This window comes from Sphaerodactylus townsendi, linkage group LG02 (assembly GCF_021028975.2).
Source record: "Sphaerodactylus townsendi isolate TG3544 linkage group LG02, MPM_Stown_v2.3, whole genome shotgun sequence".
Lineage (NCBI taxonomy): Eukaryota > Metazoa > Chordata > Lepidosauria > Squamata > Sphaerodactylidae > Sphaerodactylus > Sphaerodactylus townsendi.
This window is the reverse complement of record NC_059426.1, coordinates 154,838,287-154,864,215: the sequence shown is the minus strand read 5'-3', so window position 1 is coordinate 154,864,215 and position 25,929 is coordinate 154,838,287. Positions and strand designations below refer to the sequence as shown.

Below are 25,929 nucleotides of genomic sequence, written 5' to 3'. Positions count from 1 at the left end.
CTTGCCTTGTTCTATTCTTTCAACTAATGAGGCCACTCATAATCTCACTGTTATTGACTCTCCTCTGTGATTGTATACAAATTTCTACTGAAGTCTGTCACAGATGGACATAAAGAACAACCATCTCCAGGAACCCCCAACCTTGTCCATAGTTTCTGAACTCTCATGCCAGCACCAGGGCAGTTTCTGGGAGGAGGGCAAGCTGATCGCAGAGATGAGAAAATGCAACTACCACTGCGGCAGCCATCTAGGAAAGAGCAAGCTAGCCAAATTGGGAGGGGGACTGTTTTATTCTCCTATCTCCATGACTTGTTCTCATCCATTCTGGCAATCTTACTCTCTTACGTCGGCTGCTGTGCACCATGCTGAGGGAAAGCAGGAATTCAGAGAGCAAAGCCCTTCCTATCACTCCAACAACACAAGGGTTGGCTATGGTACAAAGGAAGAGCAATAGTTCCCTCTACATGCTCAGAGGTACTCTGGCAAAAAGCTTAAATATATATTTAATTGTTATTTTTTCTAATATACGGTAGATTTGCAAATAATACTATTATTTGTCTAAACCAAAACAAAACATTTGGAACAGTTTTAATCACATCCTACTTCAGTCCAGTCATTCCTCACATCATCCATACGCACATGATTCTAAAGTGGCTGAAAAAGGCCTGTCCAAAATCTTGACCGACGACTAAATAGATCTGACCAGGCTTTGGAAGAGGCTAAGCTATCATAACACTGCTTTACCATGTACCCAGCTCATACATTTATCAAACAAGCTGCCAACGTGTCTACTGTGGGCTGAATGTAGCTGGACATACAGTAAAAACAGTCACATGAAGGCTTCACACTGTGCCAATATTTGCACAAGCCCGCACAAGCCACATTCTCAGCCTGTCAAGCTGGACAAGTAAATCAGCTTGAAGACTCCAGAGCTGAAAGCACTGTGTCAATAATGTTAAATCTGAAGGGACACACACTGGTGCAAGTATTTTGTGGATTCTCAGGGGGGGGAGAGACATAATAGAGGACTACCGTTTTGGACTTTAAAACACAGTTATGCAACACGCAGGTAAAAGCAAGAGTTCTTCAAAGCCCAGAACCCATATCTAGAGAAAGTCTGGAACATGTTTCCAGAAAAAAAGAAAGTTTTATCAATTAGTCAGCTATATGGAAACTTTTCAATGCTTCACATCTATTCCAAGCATGTGGGGTTTTTTTACATTTCATGTATCGCATTGATACTTTTTTCAATCTTCTAATAAAGTCATAACAAACACAAAAAACACCCCCTCCTGCCCTTCTCTCAAAGGACTAATGAACAAACAGCTCAGTATTGTCATATCTTGTCAACCATCAGAGTGACTTCTTGAGTGAACAATGGGAAACACTAAATCTGTTCCAGATTCTTTTTTTCCCCTCCATTTTCCCAATGTTTTCAGCAGCCTCCACTATTCAGGTCAGAAAGATTGGCCCCACCATATCAAACAGCAAGCACGTTTTCTTTTTTTCCTCAGAAGTTAACCATGGATCAGGGAAAGTTTTCTCACAGAAAAATATGAATCACTAGGAGTAACAGCCCATTTCAAGGGAAACTGAAATGGGCTCTTGGGGGAAAGGCAGCTATTATGGCTGGCTGCTTTCTTCTGCCCCAATTCCTTGTGGTTCTTCTGCCATTCTGCGACTCACTCTTGCATCGGCTGGGTGAGAGCTTCCTTCAGGTGACACAGGTGGATTGGTGGGGGTAAGGTGGGAGTCCACAGGTCAGAGCCCCAGACAAGAGAGCTCGGGTTGGTCTGTGGGGTTGGGGGAAAGTGGGTGACTGGGGAGGCGGGTGTTGGAGTGCAGGGAAGGGGGGGAAGGATGACTTTTGGTGGGCTTAGTGGGAGAGTGTGGGGCAGCAGCACTCTGGGGGAAAGGGCCAGTTCTTGCCGGGTGTACCAGGGGAGAATGGGCTGCCGTCACTCTGGCACTGGGCCAGGCTTCAGGGACAGGGAAGGGTGGGCAGGAGGAAGGGCCAGTTGTTGCGAGGTGCAACAGCAGAGTGCGGGGCTGCAGTCGCTGTGGAACTGGAGCCGGTTTCAGTTGCCAGGTGCAGCAGGAGAGCATGGAGATCATGGGCCGTGGTTGTTCTGGTGCTAGTGAGAGGAGGTGGGGGTGGGGGGAAGGGCTGGTTGTTACTGGGCACAGCAGGCCATTGACACGCTGGCTCTGGGGCCGGCTTCAGAGGTGGGGTGGGGGAAGAGACTGGCTTTGGCTGGGCGCAGCAGGAGAGTGCAAGTTGCCATAGTTCTGGCAGTGGGGCAGCTTCAATGTCAGGGAAAAGTTCATGGGGGAAAGAGTCAGTTGTTGGCTGGGCAAGCGGAAGAGAGTGACTCAGCATTGTTTTCAAGCAGAGGGAATGGTACCACAATGCCAAACCTTCCACCAATGGGTGTCCAGGAGACAGTTCAGCACACCCATTGGTTGAGAGCTCATCATTGCGATGATTACCATGTTACCCTACATAATTGGGTGACTTTACTTTCTCCATATAGCTGATTCAATATTTGTGGTCTGGGTTTTGTGTATGTGTACACGCACATGCGTGCATTCATTACGTTTTCACACATTGGCATCACAGGATGGAAACAAGATGGCAAGTGGTTTTATTTGCCAAATGAAGAATCATGAGGTAAAAGCTAAGTCAGTCTTGTATCCACGTAAAAGTTAAGTTCTCAAACATATAAGCTTTGTTGTATTATTCTGGTTCATACTTTCACAAGGTTCTAATGTCAATCAACAACACTAGTTTAATGACTGGCGTTACTGCCTGTTTTATTTCATTTTACTCTAACCTACAATTTACTAAAATTAGATTGCTGTGTTTTATTAAAGGTATTTTACCACTTTTTATATGCCATTAAAGGTATTGTATTTGTATTTGTTTGTATTTGTATTTGTTTTATTAAAGGAAATTCAGCTTCCTTCTTATGCATCTTGGTTGTATATATAGGGCCAGGTCCCATCTGGTAAAAACTGATGATGGCTGTACTACCAATAAACAAATTAAAATCCTTCTGCAGTTGGAGAAAAACCCTTAGTGCAATAATATCTGCAGTGTAACAGCTTCTGAGGGTGCACTAAAGAATGCCCAAGAGTTAAAATGCATACTTAGAAAGCTATGAACAGTGAACAGTCTTGCTAGATCATACCAATGATGCATAATGGCTTAAGGTACTAAACTCTCCTATTAATTTATTTCATGGCATTTATCAACATTTTTATCAATGAGTTGGACAAACAAGTGGAGGGAATAATTAAATCTGCAGACCACACAAAACTGGGAGGGATAGCGAACACCTAAGACAGCAGAAATGAAGTTCAGGATGATTTTGATGAAATTAAACAGACAAATATGGGATTCTACATTTAGGCAAAAAAAGTCAAACGTAAGTATAAAATGAAGGACTGGAGACTTGGAAATAGTACACATGAAAAAGACCTCAAGAATACAGTCAACCACAAGCAGTGAACTGCAGCTATGAAAGACTAACACAAGTGTGGCTGTATTCACAGAAGAACAGCCAGCAGTAGCAACATTTCCAAACCTATCCATGCTAATCAGACCTTATCAGGAATAACACATCCTATTCCGGGTGCTGCACTTTTACAGAGATGTAGACTAACTGGAACAGGTAACAAAGATGACAGAGGGCGTGGAAAACAAATTCTGCAAGAACATGCTGAAGAAACTAGGTTATGTTTCATCTAGAAAAGACGAGACCTGGGGGGAGGACATGATAGCACTCCTCAAATACATGAAGGGGGGGAAATGTGGAAAAAGCGGGGGACTTCTTGTCTCCTGCTCTAAAGGGCAGGAGTAGAACCAATGAGCACAAGTTACAGGAAGGTAGCCAGTACCTGAACATTAGAAGAAACTTCCTAAGGTTGAGAGCAGTTGAGAAAAATGGAATCAATTATCTAAGGGGCCAGTGGGTCCCCCGATTGCTGAAAGTCTCCCCCGCCTCCCCGATTCTCAAGCTGCAGCTGACTTATGGCAGCTGTAGGGTTTTCAAGGCAAGAGATGTTCAGAGGTGGTTTGCCGTTGCCTGCTTCTGCATTGTGACCCTGGCATTCCTTGGTGGTCTCACATCAAAATACTGACCAGGGCTATCCAGGTCAGGTCTTTTGGTAAAGGCTAGAAATTGGATTGGTACTGAATTAGATGCCCTACAACGCCCCTTCCAAATCTAAGATTATCTGGATTCTATGGATTTTAAGCCTCCAGCAGGTTAGCATGTAGGTACATCCACGGTTTCTTCAGTGTGTTGCCCTGATCACCACAATGAGGGAAAGTTTTACACTAAAAATGAAATCACAGTGAGGAAATACAGTATATGATCTTTTAAGAGGCACGGGTTTGCCTCTCATCTATTTGTAGCTGAAAATAAATCTCAGTTCACAAGGCCTGCTACCTTTAATTCTTCACAACAGTTTTCAATCAAAGTGTTTACAGGCCATTGGGGAAAAAATAAAGAGCCAGGGTTTCTCCCCACACAAACACACACATACCCTTGCTTCGCTCAAGTTAGCTAATGAACAAGCAAAGCAACCTCTAAGACGATGAGTGGAAGACAGAAAGCAACTAACTGATCTTTCTAGCTTACCCATTTTTATGTTATCACTCAACAGCAGATACATCCTCACACTGGCTTTCTACTTATCTACCTTGGAAATAGCCACAGAAGGGCTAGGTGTTCTGCGTTAGCCTTAGCGATATTGAAAATCTAATAAGACTCCTAGGGCAGAGAGAACTTGCCCATGCAGGCCCAGGGAAATGGAAACTCTGGTACATGTATTTTTGTCAGTGCACATTCTATAATGTATTTCATCTGCCCTGTGGTAAATAAAACCCTGGGATTCTCCAAAAATGCTCAGACTGAAAAATTTCTTTCTGATGGGAATTCCCAACTAACCAGACAAGACGCCAAGTTTTATACGTTTATATATAAGGTTCCTCTCATACTCTAAACTAAATAGTAATTTTCTTCCTGCAAGGTTAATTGCTTTTTATGTTGATGTTTTTAAATTAGCAAAATGTCTTCAATCGAAAATTCGATAAATTTGAAGTTTTTGTTTGATGATTTATGAATTTATGTCCGCAGCTAAATGATATGTATTGTATTGTTTAAATCTTGGCCATGTGCTGCAATAAAAGAAGGGGGAGATCTCTTAACAGAAATATCACTTTTAATTAGCAAAATATCAAGGCGACATTCAAGAGGGTTTTTCAGTATGCTGATATTAAATACCAACCTGTGATTCAAGGGAGAACCAGAACAAGCCTATGTAAAGTGAGAAAGAATTCCTTCTACATTCATCCACATATTCTTTTCCTCTGCTTGATACAAAAGAAAAATATAAACATTTTTTTACAAAACACTTTCTCAAACTGAGAAGAGGTAGAAAAGTCTCACTTCCTCCCCCTGGAGAAAAACAAAAAAAAAAAACAAAAAGGATGACACTGTTTACAATTATCACTAGAATTTCAGGACAAGCAGCAGCGTGCAAGTGACTCATCCATAGCTTTACATTGGCTCCAAGCATCCTCAACTAAAAACTCAGCAACATCAATGCTAGCAAGCTTATTCTCTGCTATCCTCTTAGAGTCAACTGTTTCATCTTCAAGCCTGCATGACAACATAAATAATACTTTCAGTATTTGTACACAGCACATGTACAAGTCATTCGCTCTTCCCTTCCCCTTGATTAATTTTTTCTTCAATGTGAAAAGTGCCTATTATAACAAGCATACAATATTTTATTTCTTATATTACCACACTGCATTTAAACTGACATTCTTACTGATATTTAAAATGTCAGGTTGCTCAGCACCAATTGTGTTCCACAGTTCTAGGAAAATACAGCCCCCAGTTGAAATGAGGACAGCCAAGGAACACAGACCTTAGCAAACAACAGCCACAGTTGTTACTTCTAGGAAGGTGCCTATGAGAAGAAAAAGAAGAGTTGGTTTTTACAGCCTGTTTTTCTCAACCATAAGGAGTCTCAAAGCGGCTTAAAAACACCTTCCCTTCCTTTCCCCACAACAGGCACCAGTGAGGTAGATGGGGCTGAATCCTGAAAGAACCGTGGCGGCCCCAAGTCACACAGCAGACTTAATGTGGAGGAGAAAGAAATCAAACCCAGTTCTCCAGATTAGTATCTGCCACTACACCACCCTGGGGTTTTCAACATATGCCATCAATGTACTTTCTAAATGGCACGTTAAGCCATCTCTCAGTCCAGACAGGCCTGCTTGATGGTGCAGATCAATAATGCAAAAGGACCAAAGCACCAGCCTGCTCCTGATTGGGTTGAATTTGCCATGAAAAAGTAACTGGGAGGTACTATTAGATCCTTGCCTACAAATGTTGGTTCAGGAGCATATTTACCCAAATTCAGTTCTTGGACCATTTGCAGCTTGAGGTGCTATTAGATTCTTGTCTGCAAATGTAGGCTCAGGTTTTCTCTATGGCATGAGTTATCTTTACTCAGATACAGTTCAAGGACAATGTACAGTTTGAGAAACACAGTGCGGCGACAGTCATTCATGCTCTAATCACATCTAAGTTAGGAGTTTGGAGAGGAGACGTCTGAGGGGGGATATGATTGAAGTCTATAAAATTATGCATGGGGTAGAAAATGTTGACAGAGAGAAATTTTTCTCTCTTTCTCACAATACTAGAACCAGGGGGCATTCATTGAAAATGCTGGGGGGAAGAATTAGGACTAATAAAAGGAAACACTTCTTCACGCAACGTGTGATTGGTGTTTGGAATATGCTGCCACAGGAGGTGGTGATGGCCACTAACCTGGATAGCTTTAAAAAGGGCTTGGACAGATTTATGGCGGAGACATCGATCTATGGCTACCAATCTTGATCTCCTTGATCTCAGATTGCAAATGCCTTAGCAGACCAGGTGCTCAGGAGCAGCAGCAGCAGCAGAAGGCCATTGCTTTCACCTCCAGCATGTGAGCTCCCAAAGGCACCTGGTGGGCCACTGCGAGTAGCAGAATGCTGGACTAGATGGACTCTGGTCTGATCCAGCAGGCTAGTTCTTATGTTCTTATGTTCTTACTCTACATGGGGCTGCATTTAAAGACTGTCGGGCAACTTCAGTTGTTTCAAAATGCACCAGCAAGATTGCTATCAGGCATCAATTATAGAGAACAAATCACACAGTGAGAAATGAACACTGACTGCCTATTCCTTCCTGGCCACAATTCACAGTGCTGGTTCTCACCATGAAAGCCACAAACAAACTGGAACCACCTGCTTCCACCCAAGGGCCATGGCCATTTTCAAAGGTCCTCTTTCATGTGGGTGGCTATTAGAGGTACAACCTCTTCTGTTATCATGCCTTGCTTTTGGACTCCCCTCCCAGCAGCAAATTATTTTGCACCAAATCTGTTACAGTTTAGTCATTGGATTTTATGATGTAGTTTCCCATACTGCAAGTTTTATGCTGTGGTCTCATAGTGGGATTTAATTATTGGTATGTACAGTTCTTCATTTGCTATTTTTTCCCCTTGCGGTTTAATTTTTGCAAGCTGACTTGTGAACTTTCAGGTGAGGGTAGAAATGTTTCAAATAAATAAATGCCTACAACAGTGTCTACCTTCGCCACTTTTGGTACAGCAATGCGATTATACCTGTCTGGATTCTTCCCCTTTAACAGGAATGGCATCCCTGTCCACATACAATCGCATTACTCAGAACAACACTTTTTCCTTATGAATGCTAGACTGCTGCTGCCCATTTTTATCCTGTTTCTAGATCTCTCCCCCTATATACATATATTTTTTTAAAAAAATATTGCAGACTTTGGTGCCAATTCTTTACCAATATGCTTTACACCCCCTTGCAGCTGTTTTTGGAACCAAACAAGTTTCTCTTGCCATCACCCCCCTCCCCCACCTTCCTTAAATTGATAGACTTCTCTTTTTTCATTAAGTTATATCATGTTGCAGTCATTAACATGAACCTGGAACTCTCCCAATGCCCACATATAAAAGGGAAGTCAGTTGAAGACAGAGCTGATCTGGTAGACTGAAAAGTCTGGAGTTACATTAGGAAACCACTTCAATGCCTCATTAAGACTTAGTTTCCCAATGCTTTTAATGTCTGATCTATCTTTCTGATGTTTTACTTGCTTTTTTCTTGATTTTTCAAGACCACCAGACCACGGCCACACAGCCACACAGCCCAGAAAACCCACCACAACCACTTGAGGGTTAGTTGGCTGTTTCACTCTTAACTGTTTACACACACTTTAAACCTGTTTACTCACACAAAACTTTGTGGCCTCAGTCAGCAGGGGTCTGCAACCTGCGGCTCTCCAGATGTTCATGGACTACAATTCCCATCAGCCCCTGCCAGCATGGCCAATTGGCCATGAACATCTGGAGAGCTGCAGGTTGCAGACCCCTAATGTCACCCTTCTGTCTCCCAAGCAAATGGCTTTGGGAAGTTCACAAGCTGGTATGATGGCAACATCCCCTCCTTTTTTTTGTCTGAGAAAGGAAGGTGTTTTTGTTTTTTTCAAGAGAGGTACTATTATGAACACAGGCATCCTATTCTGCCTTGACCTGTATAACCTAGGGCCTAGGCTAACCTGATCTCATCAAATCTCAGAAGCTAACCAGGGTTGACCCCGGAAAATATTTGATGGGAGATATCCAAGGAATACCAGGGTTGTGACGCAGAGCCAAGAAATGGCAAACTACTTCTGAACATCTCTTGCCTTGAAAGCTCCACCAGGAGTTGTCAAAAGTCAGCTAAAAAATCCTATCCTACATGCATCCTCAAAAGCCATATAATTAGTTCACTGGTCCATTAGTCAACCTCACCACAATTAAGTATTGTTAACTTATCCATGAAGCCAAGATTGCCACTATATGAACTATCTTTACGATGTCATGCGCTATCAAGGGCGAGAGGGAAATCCACTTTCCCCCAGCCCTGACTTAAGCAGTGGCCACCTGCTATAATTGCTGGCATTTCCAAAAATACATATTTTTAACAGCTGATTGTTACTTTAATTTGTCCCCGTTCTGGTTTTTTGTTTTTGTTTTTTGTAACCGTAAGTTGAATCTGGAGTTCCAGGACAAAACACAAAAGCTGACAACTGATCAGTTGACAAACTGCACCTAACTTTGCTGAAAGCTATAATTCATTGCAATTGTTTTTGAAATTAATGAAATAGTTTCACAATAACAGTTAGTGGCTTGGATCCAACCAGGTTTTAAATTGTACCTGATTTGCCTTCTTTCTGGAGCCCCCACTGCATATGGGTTTTATTCATGCAGACCCCATGATACCCAGCATACAAAACTGCCAGGTTTCCTCCGGCCACCAGCAGGGGATGCAGGGGATAGAGTTACCAAAGCCAGGCTGGCAAACTCCTAAAGATTTGGAGATGAAGTCTGGGGAGGGATCTCAAAGGGATAGAATGCCTTAGAGACCACCCTCTAAAGCAGGGATGGCCAACCTATGGTGCTCCAGATGTTCATGGATTACAATTCCCATCAGCCCCTGACAGAATGGTCAATTGGCCATGAACATCTGGAGCACAATAGGTTGGCTACCCCTACTGTAAAGCATCCATTTTCTGCAGTGAAACTGATCTCTGGAAAGGAGTTGTAAGTCTGGGGGATCCCCAAGTCCCACCTGGAGACTGGTAGCCTTATCAGCATAGCCTTTTTTGGTAGCTAAAGGGGACCTCATTTCCTTTTTCATCAAAGAAAAAGCTGATAGGATACCATTTTTCCTCACTGTCCAAAGCAGCTTACAGTAAAACAAGTGAACTGAATCCCATATTAAAAACAATAACACAATTAGAGACCAACACTGAGCTGGATCTACTCATAACCCTGCTTAGGCTTATTCAGTGAGGCTTACTTCTAGGAAAGTATTCTTAACATTGCGCTGTTACACACATTAGAATGGTTTAGGAAAACTTGGTCTAAACAATATACCCTTATACCGATGCTTGAATTGAAGGGGCAGCCCTAAGTTTAAATAGTTGCCCATTCCACAAGGGCATGACAGTCATGCGAGAAATATTCCTACTTCGGTAGTCAGATTTCTGTTTAAATTAGGTGAGATAAGACAGCAAACCTTGGTTGATTATACACTGATGCTCTGCCCCAAACTGATGGATGCCTTCCTCCCCCTCCCCCCACACTCACTGTGTAGCAGATCCCATAATCTCCATTGTTTGTGAGAGCAGAAAAAGAGCACTCTTTTCTCCTGCTTCACAGGGAAGTCGAAACAAATGGCCTTGTGTTATTTTTTACTTAGGGCTATTTTGCTCTACCCCACCTCCCCCCTCTATTTTCACCCTTCCCAATGATCAGGAGGCCTTTGTAAAACTTTATTTCAACTTCAAGCATTTGTAACATAATAGATCTATTGAAATAATGATAGATCTAATAGAAGAATATCAAAATACCAAGGAATGTCAAAATAACAAGCCTCTCTCTCCTCCCACGGCAGCAGCAGCAGGAAATGTGTGGGTTGGGGGGCGAGAGAATATCAGTTCTATGACACGGTCCCCTTCTTCAGAGTGTGCTTCAGGAAATTGCTTTTCCTCTTTCATGGGGGGGGGTGATTATTTTTGGAAAGGGGCTACAATATCTATGTAACTGCAAAAAGAAATTTTGATATAACAGCAATTTAACAGAGAAATTTTGATATAACAGCAATTTAAAGGGCTTTAACGAAAACAACAATCTTGGGACTTTGTACCTTTTAAGAGTGAGTTGATGGGCAGAGTTAAGAGAACCAGGAAAAGCAGAGACGGGGGGGGGGGGAGTTCAGCAAGCAAGCTGCACAGTAGGCAGTGGAGTACCTCCTCATGTGTAAACGGAGAAACGCAAGGAGATCCCACTACAACCCCAATATGAAACTTGTTGATCTTTAAACTGTTTTTGTGCTGTCCTAAGTAATATGAATGCTAAGAACAATGAACTGTTTTAGACCAATATTTAATCAGTCAACTGACCACACTTCTTTTGACCAGTCAAAACCCCAACACTATTCAGCTATGTGCAACCATGAGTTTCAAGATTAATTACACTCTCAGTGTGAAAAAACACTCCCTCTTGCTTGTCTTAAATCTTCTGCCTACCTGTTTCAGAAGACCACACTTTATGTTTGAAAATAATCATTTGTTTAGTTGGGTCTAATTCACTTTCTCCACTCCATTTATGTTCTATTTATTCCTGCTTCCACCTCCATCACTCTTCTCTTCAGGAGCCAAAGTACAAAAGAAAGTGCTTAAGTCTTATTGCCAAAGAAACCCAATCCATTGCTGTGACAAGGATTGAGAGAAGAAATTTGGTTTTCCAGCCCCTAGTATTTGACTTATTTGATGCATGATGCTCCTGCCACAATCTGGGATAATATTATGTATGAATAGATGGATATCCACTTAGACTCCCCTTTGTTATCTTGAGTGACACCTCTAATGACTCTTCTCAAGAATAAATGAATAATAGGCAGTAAACAGTTTCCCCTCCCAAAGCCTCTTTAATGAGACCACACAATTTCCCAAGAAACTTATTCAGAAACATGTGTTTTAAAGAAAGAGAGAGACCTTCATCGGTTGATCAAGGAGGGAAGAAGATTGCTAAACAGAAAAAAAGGGCATTGAGATAATCAACATGAAATCTGTTGAGGCTCTCCTTAAAACCAAATCCAAGTCTTATTAAAGTACATATTCCAATTAGATTGTTTGAGAGGCTCAAGTGGCTCTTCAGAATGTATGTGGAAACTTCAGCTTAGAATGAGGCAAAATTATTAGAAATGCAGGTCACCTCAAAAAACAGGAAAATCTTCTAGCCCGTGTACTTTTCCCCTATGAGGACGCCTAAACTGAAAAACGGTTTTCTGATCTTTGTAACCTCTGTAAGGATAAAGTGGTGGGTACAGAATTGTTGGGAAGTGACAGCCAAAAACTACGTCATGACAGAGCATGAAAAGTTATGTACTGCTGAATTTGTTCACTGCAGCAGTTAACCCCCTTCAAATCTCACCTCAGCCAAGAAGTGTGACAAAGTAGCTTTAAGGAAGCCAATGCTCTCTCTGCTTCAAATCACCTCCTCTCATACACTCCAACAGCCTCCAATATGGGGATAATAAAGATGACCTCCTTATTGGGATGCAGGAATAATGTATGAGAAGTAGAAGAGTTGGTTTTTACGGCCTGCCTTTTTCTATCTTTTCAGGAGCCTCAAAGCAGCTTACAATCGCCTTCCTTCCTCCTTCTCACAACAGACACCTTGTGAAATGGGGCTGCAAGAGTTCTGAGAGAACCATGACTAGCCCAAGGTCACCCAGCAGGCTTTATGCGAAGGAGCAAACCTGGTTCACCAGATTAGGGTCCAGAACTCTTAACCACCACACTACTTCTCAAAAAGCGTTGTGTAAATCTCTTTTTGGAAACATTTGCTGGTCACAGCTTGTTTATTAATCTAAGTTAAGGAGCAAAGATGCATCATGGGGAAAGATTGTGCCACTGGGTGACCTACCTGCCACCTGATAAACCTCCGCCCTCCTCAGCCTACCTGCTGAGAGGAAAACCTGTGGAATGACAAATAATTGAAAGTCATATGGGTGCCAGTCTTTCCAATGTCTCCTTGCCACCTGGAGATGTATACCAGTCAGCTGCCTCCACCTGGGCATGCGACTGAGCAGCAACACACACCCCAAGGCCTCTTATTGGAGCCACCAACACTGGGGAGGCAGGCAAGCAAAAACAGCCTCCCCGCAAAAGGATCCATTCCAATGCCCAACCTACCAAGCTGTGACAGAAAAACAAATGACAACACAAACAACATCATCCAGTCTACATAACAAACAAATACAGTCGAAACATAGGGAGGGTGGATGGGCAACCTGTCGACTTCTGGGTGACAGCGAGGCCAGGACCACAACAGGCTCCACAGTCATCACAAACCTGAAGTGGCAGGCTTTGTAAGCACTGGCCACCCCTCCTTGCCTGAGGGCACCTTGTGGTGGCTGGCAGACCTTCCTCTTTTCTGCCCCACCCCGCCTCTCAAACTGCAAATGGTGGCATGGGTAAATCCCAGCTATGTTTAGGTACCCTATCTACCACACCTCAATATTAACTAATGTCAGAGGTGGGATCTAGCAGGTTCTCACAGGTTCCCGAGAGTAGGTTACTAAATTGTATTGTCGAGAGAGCTTTCCGCGGCGAGAATCACTTGGGTCACCAATGAACCGGGCTGTATGGCCGTGTTCAGGAGAGAATGCTGCTAGAACACGGCCATACAGCCCGGAAACCACACAGCACCCAGGTTACTAATTATTTGTGTGTGCCGAGAGGGGGTTACTAACTGGTGATTTTGCCATGTGATTTTTGCCTTAGTTGCACCCCTCCTCTCAGCAGTAGCACGCAGAACTTGAAGCAATCTAGCAGGAGGTGCACCGGCGTGCGTGGCAGCCTGCGCCTGCGTGCATTAGTTTCTCGCCCAAGGACCGGCGCAGTGGCTGCGTCCTTGTCACAGCCCCGCCCCCGGAATGCCCGGCCACGCCCCCATCATGCCCCGCCCAGCCCCATTGGCGCTACACCAGTTTGAATTCTACCACCATGGGAACCTGTTACTAAAATTTTTGGATCCCACCACTGACTACTGTTGACCTAAAGAGTGAAGGAGATTTGTACTGCAGCTTGGTCACTTGGAAACCACTTTTATTCTACAAGGGTGACCAGATGACCTCCAAATACAATTTAAATTACATGTACCCAAGCCTGAAAGGGTCTGGGAATAAAGTATTCTCAGTACTACTATGACCAGGACTGGTGTGTGGTAATCAGGGTGGAAGATCATAAGAGGCAATGGCTTTCACTCCATGGCACTAGCTCCAGATGCTTCAGAAAGGAAACTCAGAAGCATGACAGAATTAGTGATTTTGTATTCACAGCTGTTGAATATAAAATAATATTCCTGCACCCACAGGAACCTTCCTCACTCCACAGTAGATGCTCTAGAGAACATTTATTTATTTAAAACATTTATTAGCCACATTTCTTCCTTGAGGAACTCAAGGCAACTTATATGTTTCCACAACTCTTTCTCCTGCTTCAGCAACATCTCTTACCAGACACTCATGTTAAGGTCCTTCCTGGACAAGTATCACTGATTAGTGATCAAGGTGTCTCCCCTGCCAGGTAAGTATGGGTATCACTGATTAATCTGTAGGTTCTTCACCACTGCTACCCTGACCAGTTCTCCTTCCTGGGCAAGGGTACGGTCCCCCAACCAGCAGGTACCCCCTGAAATTAGCCATCCCTGCCCAGTATATGGTCAGACCATTGCAATTAGTATCTCCTTCTTTCCCAGATAGGCCTCCACCCGCCCTTATAGTCCTGCCTCGAAAGGTGTCTAGACAGATGGTGGTACTGTTCCATCAAAACAAACTTCTCCCCCATATGCGCTTACTTAGACAGCAGGGTCATTTTCAAAGGTCTTGGTACTCCCACCCCTGGAGGTACAGTGGGTGGCCACAAAAGGAAAAGGCCTTCTCATAGAAAATGCCATGATTCTGGAATGCTCGGCCAAGGGAGATCCTCTTGACTCCCTCTCTGCCTATGTTTTGACACAAGATAAGCAGTGCTTTTTAAAAGAGGGCCTTTCTTGGTTAACTCACAAGCTACTTGGTTTGTGAATAGCAATCATTTTGCAGTTTCAATAGCAATCATTTTGCAGTTTCTGGTTGATGTCAAGTTATTTGCTCATTAAAACATTTATGTCCCCCCTTTCGTTATAGTTCAAGTTGACTAACAATAATACTGAAAAGCATTTTCAGTTAAAATCAAGATTAAATACCAAATACCAAATCTCTCCCCCCACCAATAAAAGAAGCCCACCATTAAAGCCCCCCAAAAGCCCTAGCAAACAGGTAGGTCTTGTAGAGCCTCCAGAAGATTGCCGGGGGAGGGGGGACGGTTTTCTTCTCTTCAGAGAGACCTTTCCATAGAATTGGAGCTACAATGGAAAAGGCTCTGGTCAATACCAAGAAGGCCACAGCAAGTGGTAATCTAGCCAACAAATAACTGGTGCCCGGGGACATATGGGAGTTATGTTTAAGTTAGGATGGGAAACACTCTGGGGGTTCTGAATAAGCTGGAAGGGAGAGAAACGTAATCAAATAAAAATAAACAAAAATAAATACTAAATAAGTCTTCCAAGACCAAGCATTTGAATGAATGTGTTTAGCATTTCATTGTGGAAATATACTCTGGATTTATATGAATAATGTCATATTTCATATTGAAAGTGTTTCTCAATTAAACCAAAGTATTTTTCTGGTTGTTTTGGGTTTTCCGGGCTGTGTGGCCATAGATCTTCCAGACCATGGCCACACAGCCCATAAAACCCACAACAACTAGTTGAATCCGGCTGTGAAAGCCTTCGACAAAAATTATTTTTGTTCCATCAGTGAAACACCATTTAGTAGAGAATATTTTGTATTTTTAAATTTGAAGTGCTATGCCACAGCATGTTTTCACCCAGGTCTGAGTACAAGCCAGTGTTGAAATGAGTCACTCGCTTTGGAAAAGTGACATCACTTCCTAAGACACTTTTTTTGACAAACCCTGTGCTTACTATGCCCTGTGATAAGCAGCAATTACGGTATTTATAGTATCAGCAAGGTTGGCATGCCAAAGATGTTGAAAAATGATGGATGAGTTCATGAAGGACAGAAGGCTTAACAAGAACAGAATGCTCTCCATGCTGTTGAAATAACACGTGGTCATTGCCGAAGATATGACGCTAGAATGAACAGGTTGTTGTTTCAACAAGTTTTGTTCCTATCTATATGCAACGAAGTATGGTATCAAGGAGGAGCATACAACATGCACAAGAGAACTATTCTAGGATACCATGTGAAAGAAAACCACCACTTCTGTATCACATTCAAAATATAGGTTTCCCTGCAATCAAGGAACGGCATTCATTTCTACATGCGTCATATCTACGCTTAGCAGAACATTCCTATAGAGACTGGCACCCCGCTAAACCCTTTAACCTAGAGGGCTCAGAGGGATACAACTTTGCTTAGAAGAATGCATAGGGAAACGTGCAATATTTCAACATGGAATATACACAAGCAAAGTTTGAAGATTCAGTTTATTGCTTTCTCAAGCTCTACCATTTGATGTCTATTGGATACCTATTTGACACAGGCAACAGCAATCTGTTACCTGAAAACCAATTAACGTTGTGCCAGCTTAATTCTATGTACAATTCAGAATGGAATGAAGCCTCAGACCGCTACGTTGCTGACAGTAAGCCTCACTCATATTTCCCTTCCACCACATAAAGAAGGGGGGGGGGGCAGGGAAGACAGATGAATCATGAACACAGCACCTACTTGTGTTCAATAATACATAGATAAGGCTAAATTCATTATAAACATTAAGCATGAGTAGTAGCTCATTCCCCCACCACACACTTATAGCACGGGTGCAGGCCCATCAATACATCGACAACATGTATGGCCTATGTTCAGACGTGCAGGACAAATCAGCCCAGTGAGAAAATAGGCACTATTAGAAGGTATGTTAAAAATACTGGAAATATAGTATAGAGAGGATTATATAGCAAAAAAAATTGTTAATTACTCAAGTTAATGGTGACAACCTGCCAGAAATGTGCCAAAAGATGTTTAATTAGGTATTAGCAAAAAAGCAGAAAACAAAATTTCAAGAACAAACAAAAATTTAGTCTTTAGGAGCAATACAAGAATAACAACACAGTTCGTAGATAAGAACAAACAATTCTCCACAGAAGGAATTGCTAGAACTCTTAATATTACTATTTGGATTGGAATAATGCCAACTGATTTTATTGGTCTTCAAGCATGGGATCCGCTATGACGCAATGTTTGATAAAAAAAATACTCAAATGTTTAATATTGTTCATCTAGGTTAATATGCTGTGTATGTATTTCGATAAAATGGACTGTGCTCAGGAGGTTCCTGAAAAAGTTGAACTTGAGAATCAACGGACAAAAAGGTGCACTACATTCAGAGTTTTAGATAAACTACAAACATAGAAGACATCAGTGACTGGAGAGTAAGAAGGCAAAGCACTGATGAGCACATGGCTCAGATCCAGTAGTAATTTCTGTTGATGGACAGGCCTTCCATCACTGGAGACCGATTTCCCTATCTCCTCCCCTCCACTGCAGCCCTAAATGTTCCCTAAATGCCAGTCCAGGAGGAACAGGGAAACAGCAGGGGGTTGGGGGGTGGGCAGATTTGCACGGGGTACAGGGAACTGGTGAAAACTGTCCCATCCATCCCACTTCAAGCTGCAAAAAATGTTCCTCTGGACACAAGTCATAATTCTCAAGCAAGGCATAGCACGACAGCATTGGTACAATTACTTGGGCCCAAAACAACATTGCTAACATTTCATCATTTGTCTCAAAAAGGAGGAAAAAATCAAATATATGATTCCCCAAAAAGGATGTATCCTGTGAAAGGAAGTCAAATGATCTAACACCTCACTAATATATTGGATTAGACATGGTCACAGTTATCAAGGTGGATCCCACCTAAAATTGCCACAGGCAAAAGAACTTTGGTTGATGGAAACACGTTCGCCATCTTCCTCTCCAATAGTGGTCCAAAATGCCCTCCAAATGCTGCCTGTGGTAGATTCCCCCCAAAATAGCGGGGGGGGGGGAGGTCTGCATAGGAAGGTAGGGATCAAGAGGCAGTATGGTTGCCGGTTCCAGGTTGGGAAAAACCTGGAGATTTTGGGAGTAGAGCGCGAGGAGAGCGAGTTTGTGCACAGAAGTGACTTCTACTGCCACAGAACCCACCTTCCAAAGTGGCCATTTTCTCAGGGGGGAGCTGATCTCTGTCACCTCGAGATCAGTTGGTGGAAGATCTCCAGCTGCCACCTGGAGGTTGGCCTCCAAAGCCCTCCTTTTCTTCTTTGTGATACCGTAGGGCAGTGGTGGCGAACCTATGGCACGGGTGCCAGAGGTGGCACTCAGAGCCCTCTCTGTGGGCACGCACACACAGAATTCATCATGTGGGGGGGAAATTGTCCCCCCCACACACACACATCTAGGTTTGCCTGGGCCGCTGGACTTGATGTGTGTGCACCTCAGCGAGCAGGGAGGACTCGGCTGGCGGGCCTAGTGCCTGGGCTCCAGGTGGCTGCTGCCGGGGGAGGGGGGGAGCAAGGCGGTAGAGATGCTAGAGAGGTGCAGAGTGGCACATGTGGGACTTGCTGGAGGCTACAGCAGGCTGGCCCCTGTTTGAGGGGATTATTCAGGTTAAATTGCTGCGTTGGCACGTTGCAATAAATAAGTGGGTTTTGGGTTGCAATTTGGACACTCGGTCTCGAAAAGGTTCGACATCACTGCAGTAGGGGAAGGGGGGAAAACCGAGACGAGGATAGGGTTGCCAGCTATAGTTTGGGAAATACCTGGAGATTTGGAGGATGGAGTCTGAGGAGGGCAGGGTTTGGGGAGGGGAGGAACTTCAGTGGTATATAATGCCATTGAGTCCACCTTCCAAAGCAGCCATTTTCTTCAGATGAACTGGTCTCAGTTGCCTCAGATCGGTTGCAACAGCAGGAGACCTCCAGCAACCACTTGGAGGTTGGTAACCCTATTGGGGGGGGGGGGGAACCCTTGCATAAGCAATCCTTTTAGATGGGATGCAGCCTCTTCTCTGAACACATGGCATGGAAAGGTAGAGGGAAATTAAAAACAAGGAAGAATACAAACCCATGGAAAAGCAAAGAGTTAAGGGCTATGTAGATAAATCCTAGTAGCTCTTCTGATACGTAAACAGTTATAATCAAACTCATGTTTAAAATAGCGACTATCGCCAACAACATGCTCACAAACACACACAGGCATCCAATGAAATGACATTGATCTTCTATCACAGGCAGACTGTCACCGGTTTTTACTCCTTGGAGAAGTGGGGGGAGAAACTTTGTCTTGCACCCACAGGCTACTTCAACAGTAAGGAAGGAGTTCTACTGAGTCACTAACGTCTGCCTCCAGAGCTGCTTCTTCTGCACTGATTGGTGAGCACACATCATTTCAATCTATGCCCACACAATCAAGACGAGCAGAAATTGGATTCTGTGGGGTCAGAGCAGGCCCCTAGCAACAGTGTCTCAGTGCTAATGGCTCCCATTTTGAAAACGGCACAGAGCAGGACAGAACTCCAGTGATGACACCGCTGAACATGTGATCCCAACCAGGAACAGAAAAGGGGCATTTACTGCGATGAAAAATGTCAGGTAATGTGGTGTCAGGAACTGGAATCCATGGAAATCAGTACCCAGCTCTATATTTGGAAAGCTCTGAGACTCAGCGCCCCTAAGGTTAGTAGTTTAAGTGCAGCATTCAGGAGATATGGCTTTGATGACTAGACAAAGGCAGAAGGCCAAGCTCTTAGTATTTACTTCAATCCAGAGGCTTCATACTGGCTGTCAATCACAAGGGATGACGTTTCACACCCTTATTCCCTTCTGTGCATAAAGAAAGCTGTAAGACATGAGCCAGGATTGTGCACGGTTTGTTTCTTGGCTAGTTCCTAGCTTCAGTTCACAAGGGGTCTGGATGGAACCCTGGAGCCCGAACACGCGGATGAGCACATTACAGATGAGCACATTGCTTCCTTTGATTTGTTAAAAGTGACTATTTAACAAAAGATTTGTTTTACATTCCTAGACTGAACTAAGTTTTGGGGAGCAGGAAACACCATATACAAAAATTATGCATCCAAACAACATGGAAGCATATACAGAATTTATGAATACTCAGACATTTAAATAAATCATATAGGATTTATGAAGAGCATTTTTAAAAAACCCAATATGGTGAACTCAAACTACAAATTATTTCAAATAACAATTGTGTAATGAAAAAACGTGACGGGACAGAGAAAGGTGGATGATTATGCTAGATTGATGGCCACAAGAAGCTCTCTTGTACTAAATCAGACCATTAGTCCATCAAGATCAACACAGACTACTCAGACTGGCAGAGGACTTTCACACTGCCTCCTGCCTGATTTTATTTTTGTTTTGTTTTTTAATGGAGATGCCACAGATTAAGCGCAAGACCTTCAGCATATTGAGCAGGCGCTCGAACACTGGGCCACGGTTTTTCTGCAAATGTTGCCAAATGTGCAACCAGATGCTTAAAATGCTGTCTTAAAGAGCGACAAACTGATGATATTAGCGGAGTACGAACTACGTTTTAAAGATCGAGGCAAACGTGGCTCTCAAGAGCTCTAAAAATAGCTGATCAAACTGAAAGGAAGCTTACAGCTGGCACTTCAATTACTGAGCATTGTATAAAAATGTGTTTTCATCAAAATCCTCCAGCACCTCCTTCAAAGATGACATCTACAATAAGGCAAAAGGAACAAGTTGCCTACAATTAATGCCCAAGTCAGTTAAAGATCCGTAAGGAAGAGTTTCAAGGAGATGGGAAGGAAGGTAAGGGACAAAAAACCCAGCATAGGTAAGTGTCAATTAGTGCAATTCGAAACAGAGTTAAACTCTTTCAAGTCAATGGCCTTAGAAGAATGTCATGCTGGTTAGGATGATAATGAATGCTATAAGCTACATACCAGATCCCTTAAAAAGTTCCTTTCGTCTACAGACACTGAAGTAAAGCTGTACTAGGAATACAAAGTTATTAGTCTTGTCAATACTTCCACAGTTTGCTATTTCTTATGGCAGGACAGAGGGGCGTGGCAAACCAACATCCCACTAAGTAGCAAAGCATTTGCATTTGCTCAAAGCACCCTTCCCCAATGGCTCTGTGCAAATTCAATGGACCATTACTGTCACACACTTTTTTAAAATCTACTATTGTGCGAACACAAAAATCAAAAGTGGAGGAAGCATGACGGAAATGTTTACACTTTAAAAGGGTACTTTTAAAAAATCCCAAATAACATCTTAAGAAATACCTGAGCAGATAAACAGCCCTTTCAATATCATTGAGTTCTTCATCAACTGTCAGTCTTTCTATTTCTTCTGGTGTCTGTCAAGTATGAAACACAAATTAATATTACTATTAACATTACTAACTTCTTAAATTCATGTAATTATGTCTCCTCTCTAGATCTTCACCCAAAACACTTATAAACACATTTAGGTAGCAATTCTAAAAACAATTTATTGGAAGTAAGTCCCATTGAATAAAATTCGACTTACTTCTGAGTAGATCAGCTTAAGTTTGCTCCAAGGCCAGAGCGTTAGCAATTAAGTGCATGCCCACAAAACAATTCAAGAGCTCCTTGATTATAGACCAGTTAGCCCAACCTTCCTGTCTTTTGCAACTGGCAGCAAGATTCTCTCTCAGACAAGCCATGATCCTTTAACTGGCAATGTCACAACTGAACCCAGGACTTTATCCCTACAAATCTACTTAGCTATATTCCCCCCTCGTTTCCTCAATCAGACTGACAGGCTGTAATTTTTAAGTCACTTTCTCTGGAAACATCTCCAGGGTGTCTATAAAACTGTTCCAAGGCATTATGTCCTGAGGCCTTTGGTTTTAATCTTGGGCATTTCAAAAAAATCACGGCAGTCCACTTTAAATGAGAATGTCATTTCCTCAAATAAACTATCCCGCTACACACAGCAATATCAAAGATCCAAAATTATATAAGCATAAAATCTTATTCGAGTTTAAGCAGCCGGCTTGTGGACTGCTTCTCTTATACGTAAAATTCTGTTTCAGACAGTGTTATGGGAAAACACTGAATTCTTCTTACCAACCTCTACGAAAGCCAGCTGGTCAAACTAAAACGAACTGAGCCTCCACAGGAGATCCCAATCTGAAATGTCATTTGATTTTAAAGAATTTTACATAACCTCCCCTTTACATGATAGCGACCTATAGATACCCACGCGCACACATATTATATAGAGAGAGACAGACAGACAGACAGACATACCTTCAGGCTTCTGCGTACGGGCCTTTCTATAATAGTAAGTTCCTGCAGGTCTTCTATGTAACCAAACAGATTGTTCTGGCTAAAATCCATTTTGTAGGAGAAGATGATTATCGGATGCATGTACTGCTGCTAGCTCGAAGCTTCAGTCCTTGGCAAATCAGGGTTGTGCAAGCCTCACATTGCACTGAGACCGGAGAGGAAAGACGAGAGCACGCACCAGCACTCTCCCAGGGATGCACTGGTGGAGGTGGGCGAGTGGAGGCTGCTGCTGCTGCTACCGCCTCCTCCTCCTCCTCCTCCTCCTCGTAGGACGCTGCTGAGCCCCCACCGCCCAGGAGGAGCCTCAGCAAACACAATGCGGCACCAGCACAGTCCGCCGCCGTCGCTGCTGCTGCTGCTGCCTCTCCCGGAGCATCCCTGGCCGCTCAGCCCAGGCAAGGAAACTTGGTCGCCCGCCGCTTCACTCCGGCCTCAGCTCCTGCAGCGTTTCCAAGGAGAAGGAGAACAGCAACATTTCCCCTCCTCCCTTGCAAGAAGCCGCGTACCTTGCAGGAAGACGCGCACCCTCTGCCGCCCCTTTTGCTCGAAGGTGGAGCAGGGACCGAGCGCCCGGCTGCAACTTTTCTTTTGCCTCGCGGCGGGTCTTTTGTTTTGGCGGGGGGGGGGGGGCAAAGGGGTGGTACTTTCCCCGCAAGGGGCGACTCAGGGGAGGCTCTCACTTGTGGAGGCGACTTCGATCATCCAGCGGGCAAAGGAAGACTTTAGGGAACAAGTTTTCTTCCCGGGGCACAAACGGCGCCAAGGGAGCTGCGGCGGGGAGCAAATCAGTTTGCAGCGGATGATAGGATGCGGAATGGTTTGATCCGAAGGGAAGGCGCGTTGGATTGGGGAGGTTTGCAGCAGACTCCCTGATACAGCATGGAGAAGGGGGGGGGGGTGTTGATAAGTGCAGGGTTGTTTTGCGGGGAACTTCAAAACAGGGGGCTGTAAAGGCAAATCCCCCCACCAGGAGCGGCTGGTGCGGAAATGAAATAACTCGGATTATAACCCTCTGGAGCAATTTTCCTTCTCCGAAGAGGGCAGGGCGGCCTCTTGCCTTCTCTAGGGACGATAGTGAGGAAGAGGAGGCGAAGGGTGGCCACTGCCCGTCAAACTGTCCCTCGTGCTTGGGTAGCCAGTTGACGGAGGGCGACCAGCCTTGGCGACCGGGGGCCTCTTAGGCCCCCTCGGAGAGATTCGGCTCCATAGGCCCCGGCGGAAGGCGCTCTCCCCGATGTCAAGAAGGGGCGCCCACCCCCCAAAAGACGCCTCGCAAGCCAGCGAAGGGGAGCAGGACCCGCCGTGGCCTCCGCCGGTATTAGCTGCGCGCAACCCGTCGCCAGGGCAACCAGCCACTACAGCGGCCCATGCGGGGCAAAAAAACCCCGCCCGAGCGCACCAATTTCAGAACGCACCTACGGAGGGGGGGAGGGTTATTGCTCATGCCATGCATGCCCACGTAACCCTGCCACTCTTGGGTCAGGGGATCATCATGGCAGATGCCAGCCAGCCAGCCATTAATTTCCTATTGACTATTATTTAGGAACGCATTTAGAGTATTTTGTGATGCCCCCTTCATTCTGCCACTACTGCAATCCAGGGCAGCTACCCAAGCTGAAAAAATGAATTACAGTCTGATGGAGAGAGTTGTTCGTTTAACACAGGAATTATAACTGTTTTTGAGGTGTAATTGGACAGCTGCAAATTTTGCTGTAATGGACTAACACCTCTGTGGGATCTTTATGTAAAGATTTTCCCAGACCGCCCCTGAACGGCTCTAGCCTTGAAACCCGCCACCGGAAACAAAATGATGCTGACATAAGTCCAAAGTCCTCCTTTTCTTCTTCTTTGTACTGGGAAGGGGCAGAACTGAGATGAGAATAGGATTGCAGTCACCAGCTGGAGGCTGGCAAATTGCAATCCTAGCTTTCACAGTCTTCACTTCAACTGTCAGATGCCACTGACTCAGGGTAGGAGATTTGGTAGTGGGGGTAGGGACAGAGAGACCTCAGCTGGGAATAATGTCAGAGTCTACCCTCCAAAACTGCTAGTTCCTGAAGGTGAATTGGTCTCCTTCCGCACATGCAGAATAATGCACTTTCAAACTGCTTTCAATGCTCCTTGAAGCTGTGCGGAATAGCAAAATCCACTTGCAAACAGTTGTGAAAGTGGTTTGAAAACACATTATTCTGCGTGTGCAGAAGGGGCCTTGATCTATCTGGGGATCAGTTGCTATTCCAGATCTCCAGGCCTCATCTGGAGGTTGGCAACTCTGTGCAACTGCTATCTCTATTAGTATTTATTATTTCATCTCAGCAGCTTTTAAAATTTCTGCCTGCACCCTGATCACCCTCCCCCCACTTTGCTTTTGCCAACAAATTGCAGCCCACTTGTGGCAACCCCGCAAGATTTTCAAGGCAAGGGTTGTTCAGAGTTGGTTTGCCATTGCTTGACTCTGCATAGCAACCCAGGTATTTCTTGGTGGTCTTGCATCTAAGTATTAAACAGAGCCAATTCTGTTTAGCTTCCGAGATCTGACAAGATCAGGCTAGGCTGGGCTATCCAGGTCAGCACAATTCATATTCTGGGGCGGGGGGGGGGCTTCATGCATCACAGAGGATTCTGAGCATGTTCTAGACCAATGATGACATCCGTGCCAAAGGTGATATGCCACAACTTTTTGGGATGACATGCCAGCATTTACTAACATCTAACAACTATTCTCCCTGCTTGAGTCATTTTTGTAACATTTGACATTTATTTATGTAATACATAGCATCAGACGTGATTAGACTATATTTTTAAAATAAATGAATGCGTAAAGGATTTTTTCTCTTTTGTGTGTGTGGGGTGTGTGTGTGTGTGACATGCCAGCAGAGTCAAGTTAGGCATTTTCTGAATTTTTGACAGGCTGAGCCCGAAAGGTTTGCCATCACTGATCTAAACTGTAACACTCATGTCACGCTTCATTTTCACTCTATGGCAACTGATAGTGTAGCCTGGAGCATCAACCAATCCTTACAGAGTAAGATTTGTAGTATTGGATTCTCAGAGAAAGTAATCCCACACCCCCCCCCCCCCCCCGCCCCATTAAATAGCCTCAGATGATATCCTAAGTATGCTGGAGCTCCTCAGGGCACAACTTGAAAAATATTCATGAAGCAGCAATGCTGGGGAAGGGCTGGGCTCAGTGTTCACTTGCTCAGCAAGCAGAATATCTCCAGATTTGTTCACTCCCCGGAATGTCCATAAGGATCTCAAGTAGCAGGTGTTGAGAACCACCCCTTTCTGCGTGATATCTCAGAGAGCCGTTGTCAATCAGAAGGGATAATGCCAAGCAAGGTGAACTAATAATCTGAAAGCGTAAACCAGTTTATGTCCATATAATCCAAGCTGCCCAAAACGACTCTGGTCGTAGCACTGGCCACTAGCAGAGGCGGGTTTAAAAGGGGATTAGACACATTCATGGAAGATAACCCTGTCAATGACTACTAGCCATGATGACTAAAGGGAATCTCCCTATGCAAAGGCAGTAAATTTTTGAATACAATTATTAGAGTAAGATCTTGTTTGTTGGCTTTACAAGATAATTGTTGGCTTTACAAGATAATTGGTTGACTGTGTGAAATAGGATTTTGGACTACATGGACCACCATTGGCCTGATCAAGCAAGGCTCCTCTTATGAACTTTGATCAATAACTGAGGTTATCTATTCATACAATTATTTACAGAATTATGGAGAAATGGCTGGAGGGACAATAATCCTCCCCAGTGATCTTCTAGTAAGAGTCGCCTCTAGATCACACATTTAAATGTGACCCTCTTCAGTTGACAGTGCCCTCATGAAAACCACGGGTATTATTT

At 44.0% G+C, this 25,929-nt stretch overlaps 1 protein-coding gene across 1 annotated transcript in view; it reads right to left on the bottom strand.

Annotated features, from left to right (window-relative positions):
* Window positions 1-22,548, bottom strand: part of PPP4R4 (protein phosphatase 4 regulatory subunit 4) — a 126,601-nt gene extending 104,053 nt beyond the window's left edge. Inside the window, 2 exon segments of the mRNA XM_048485497.1 lie at window positions 21,033-21,106; window positions 22,026-22,548. Of these exon segments, the coding sequence (XP_048341454.1) occupies window positions 21,033-21,106; window positions 22,026-22,145 (194 nt within the window). The 5' untranslated portion in view covers window positions 22,146-22,548.
* Between the last annotated feature and the right edge of the window lie 3,381 nt (window positions 22,549-25,929).